This window comes from Parasteatoda tepidariorum, unplaced genomic scaffold, assembly GCF_043381705.1.
Source record: "Parasteatoda tepidariorum isolate YZ-2023 unplaced genomic scaffold, CAS_Ptep_4.0 HiC_scaffold_5003, whole genome shotgun sequence".
In the NCBI taxonomy this organism is placed as follows: domain Eukaryota; kingdom Metazoa; phylum Arthropoda; class Arachnida; order Araneae; family Theridiidae; genus Parasteatoda; species Parasteatoda tepidariorum.
In genome coordinates this window covers 1-4,725 of record NW_027261792.1, presented here as the reverse complement: position 1 = coordinate 4,725, position 4,725 = coordinate 1, and the positions used below count along the sequence as shown (strand labels likewise).

At 29.7% G+C, this 4,725-nt stretch overlaps 1 protein-coding gene across 1 annotated transcript; it reads left to right on the top strand.

Moving 5' to 3' along the window:
* Positions 1-1,000: 1,000 nt before the first annotated feature.
* On the top strand, positions 1,001-3,800 carry LOC107446290 (mucin-2-like; the record flags this gene model as incomplete). The annotated part of the gene is made up of 3 exons (XM_043057561.2): positions 1,001-1,279; positions 2,092-2,273; positions 3,538-3,800. Coding segments are annotated over exons 1-3 (578 nt in total), but the record flags the coding sequence as incomplete, so codon positions are not given.
* Between the last annotated feature and the right edge of the window lie 925 nt (positions 3,801-4,725).

Sequence of the window (4,725 nt, the reverse complement as noted above, 5' to 3'; positions counted from 1 at the left end):
TATATATATATAATAAATACTCTTTAACTAAATGCATATATCATACAACAAAATATTTTACTTAAGATAGGATTAGCACCCATAATAAATAGGGTCTTAAAATTCTTAAACAATTTAAATTTTGTACCATTTATGCAGCAAAATGTTACTAATGAAAAGACTGAAAGACAGCTGTCAGTTCATTAAAAGCAAAGTGCTGTGTAAAAGAACAACACATTTTTTTATTTTGAGCAGCGTTGAGCTAATATCTTGTTAGGTAGTTTCCCATTTTATTGAGAATTGGCTGCCCAGTCAGGTCGCATAGTTAAATGCTATGAGAACTTTGAAAGGCTATTTCAACAAGCTTGTAACTGCCCCGAAGGAAGAAAATGAACTTTTTATCAACACATTTATGCAAAATGGTTATTGAAAATTTAGGTAAAGGAGTTCATATGTATAAAGATTTTTATCTTTTATGCTATTCTGTACAATACTCTATACTGTATGCTTCATGACTCGATAAAAAAATACAAATTTTTGATTAAGAACCTATATTTTTATTAAAATTATTTCTAGCAGAACTTTTGAGACTCTTTACAGGATTGCTGCGATTTGTAAAAACTTTTAACGGGTTGCAAAATTGAGAAAGATGGGTGTTTTTAATTTCTCTTATCTGGCAAAAAATGTTCTACTTGTTCTACAGTTTTCATTGACCGTTCTAAGAAAATGGCATAAATTTTACACTACGTTATTATAAGAGTTTAGTGATATACTACAGTATTATAAGAGTTTAGTGCTTTTCAGAGAGAAAACATTTTTATATTATAATTTACTAAAGAAAACAAAGCTTCATGTGTTTTTTTGAAATTTAAAAATATTATGCAAAACCTTTGTCCTTTAATTTTAAGACAAATCAATAAAAATTTTGAATTCATTGGAGCCCCCCAAAAAAATTTACTATTACTATACCCACTATTTCATAATAATTGATGGTTAAAGATAACTATTTTTTTTTGTTGTAGCTCTTGCCAAAATGGAACCTGGCAATGTTCTGAAAAAGTATGTCCTGGCGTTTGTACAGCATGGGGAGAATCTCACTTCAAAACATACGATGGCAGAATATTTGATTTCCACGGGGAATGTGAATATATTTTGAGTAAAGGAAAAATGAAAGGCGCTTCGTACTCACTCTCTATTCAAAATGTACCGTGTGGTACAGGAGGTGCAACATGCAGTAAATCTTTTACTCTTGAAATGGGTACATTAACAACTGATAGGGGAGACATAAATGAGTTAATTGGTGAGTTTATCCTTCCGAATTCACCTTTATGAAAAATGTTTTTTTCTATTTGTAAATGTAGAGCCGTATGGCTCAGGAGATAGAGCATTTGTCTTCCTATGAGGTGCAGGGTGCATAATCGTTTTTAAGAAGTGCTTATTTTTTATTGACATTTCTTATAAGCCCTTAAAAGTCCTTTTTTTTTATTTGGGGCTTGTCGAAAGTGCTTAATTTTCTATCTTTTAAAAATAGATTTTTCTTTGCTGTATCGATTGTCATTCTAAATTACAAAAAATGCAAGATTTTCACAATTTTCTCTGCAATATTTATCAGAAACTAGTTATTTTATCATGATTGTGTAAAGTTTTTGAAAATGTTTTTGAATTTTATTGATTTTATGTTAATAAATTAAGAACTTTAAACGATAGGAAGTAATAATTTTTATTTTTTTATATTGCTGAAAAACCTAAATTGAAATTGTATTTTGATTTTTTAAATTAAAATTATATTTGAGCCACATTTGCACATCACACAACAGAAAAACAACACACAAAGAAACATCCATGCCCTGAGCGGGATTCGAACTCGCAGCCATTGACTTTGCTGTTAAGCATGCTAACCACTCTGTCACCTGGACGGCATCTAGATGAATGTAGATTTTGGTTTTAAGCATTTTGTATAGATCATAATTTTTGTACCAATTTAATGTCATATTTCGATTATCTGGGAAATTGGTATTCAGGTTGCTAGTTCAGTTACTTTTTTAAAGGAAGAAATTTTATGAGAATTTTATACTAATTTTCTTTCTTTTTTATTTTTATTATTTTTTGCAGCTGAAGCAGAGAAGATAACATTTACAAAAGATGAACCCATGCCTAAAACAAGTCTCTCTTCACGATTTGTTGTCTTTGAATCGGGCCTGTTTGTTATGATTTACACCGACATTGGTGTCACTATCAGGTGGAACAAGGGAACGCTCATCTATGTCACTTTGGATCCAAAATGGAGGAACAGGGTACTTAGTTGTTACTTTTCTACTTCTGTTTCTTTTTTTAAAAAATAAAATATTGAAATTATATAATTCATTTCCCTCGCGTAATACAAAATATGAAAGAGAAAAAAAGCTATTCTGGATTTGCTGCCTTTTTGTCAATGCACCTGTCTTTTCTTATCTAGCCTGTTCATGAAAAATGAAATGTCCAGAAATTACCTGACACTATCATCTATGTTTTAAATTATTGGAGTTGAATGACAGACAAAGAACAAAAATGTAATAGTGCTGTCTAATGCATGTTTGATTATTGTATATATTTTAATTATTGCATAAACTTATCTCAACTGATTTACCAAAAGAAACAAATTCAGAGATGACGACTTTTATGATTTATCTGTAATTATTACGATTTCATAGCCAGGATTACCTAAATAATCTTAACAACTCTTAACTAAGTAAAAAAATAACGAATTTTAAAATTTTTTTGTATTAATCTATATAAAATAAGATCTATTTCCTTTAACTACCAAGAGTTGTTAAATTTTGTTCTTTGGAGCTAATCGTCAGTATTTTTTTTTAACTCTCCGTCTTTTCCAGTTTTGGCTTTATTGCTTGTTTCACGTAGCAATGCTGCATCAAACAGAGTTTTCAAGTTGATGAGAAAAAAAACGAAGGAATTTATGCCTTCTCCATGAACTGAAACATTTATTTTCTCTCCTTATTGAAAAGCAAAAGAACATATACTCAAATATGAAATGCTATGAGTAAAAATGTTTGGTGGTTCAAATAAAAAATGCTAAAAAGTCAACAAAGGCTAGTTCTATTTTTACCAAAAACTAGAACATAGATTCCAAGTAATCAATTTAATTTTGTAATGAAGTATGAAATTTAAGTGCTATATATTTTTTTAATTTGATACCTTTACCTAAGTGTTATTTTTTATTTAGTAGTAAATTCATGCATAATTTTATCAAAAATATATACCTTTTACATAATTAAACAGAAAATACACTTTTAAGTTTTGCTTGTTTGCTAGTCACTGTGCTAATATGAAATTCTGTAAGGACTAACTATATATTTCTGTGTAATTGTACTTTTGATTACTGATAGCTGATTTGAAAAGTGGGCAGCTTGGTTTTTATCTGATCATTTGTACTTTATTCGTGTGTCATAGTCGTCAAATAATAATGTATTCCTCCACCTTTTGCACTGGAACCACTACATGCATATATTGTATTCCATCACTTTTTGTAAAATGATTCTAAGTTAATTTGTTGTAATTTAGGTGCAAGGCCTTTGTGGAAATTTTAATGATGATCAATTAGACGACTTTTGCACTCCCTCTGGCAATTTGCCAGAAGTAAATGCCTCAATATTTGCTGACAGTTGGAAAATTCACGAATTCTGTCCCAAACCGCACACTTTCGAGGATATGTGTTCTATTCACCCTCACAGGAAAAGCTGGGCTCAACACAAGTGCGGAGTGTTGAAATCGGAATTGTTTTCACCTTGTCGAGCTGTTGTGAATGTGGAGCCATTTTATGAAAGGTAATATTTAAAAGAAATGTCATAATTTAAAATGTCTGTTCAAATGATAGCGAGTTGGTTTAATTTATGTAATAAAGAAAGCAATATGATAGCAATCTTAACCACGATGAATGTATTAGATGTCTAGGACTGATCTGATCACTCCTGAAAATATTATTTGAATGTACATAGCCTGCTTAATATGTTTTGAAGTAAATCTCCATTTGCTGTTTTGTATTTCTGTATTAGGATGTGAAGGTTTTGAAAAATTGAAAATTTAACATTTTTAAAACTCTTTCATTTGGTTTTAATTTTAACAAAAATCATAAATTATGAATGCCATTGATTAATAATGAAGTCGTTTGGTATATGTCTATATCAGTGGTTTCCAACTGGCGGCCCGCGAAGCCTTTTTTTGTGGCCCGTGAACTAAAATATATTAGTTGTCATTTTTTGCCGAAAATTTTCGTAAAAAATCTATATGTTTTTAAAATACTTTTCCCATTAATAAAAACCTAATTTCTTCGTTTCTGCAAAATTTATCATACCAACGGTGCAAAAAAAAATTATTTCTTAGGTTTTACATCCAAGAAAATATTTATTCAAATACAAAAATAATCGTGCATGTTGCTCTTTTTTATTTCATTTTTTTTTGTATTTTGTGAATATAATTTAGCATGTGTGTATCAGAAATTTTCTCGAAGAAATTCTACGATTTAACTTCCACTCATAACCACTCATTTTGGACAAAAATATTTACACACACATTTGTAAATTTTAAATTTAAAATGTAAATATCTATTCTCTGGTGGTTGCAGCCGACAAACCTCAATTTTGTCATTGAACATTTTGTGTGCTACTATGTAAGTTTCAATGCCAACCTTTCTAAAATTTTACATCTTAATTAGATATCTGTAGCACATTAATTGTTTAATACATGGGTGCA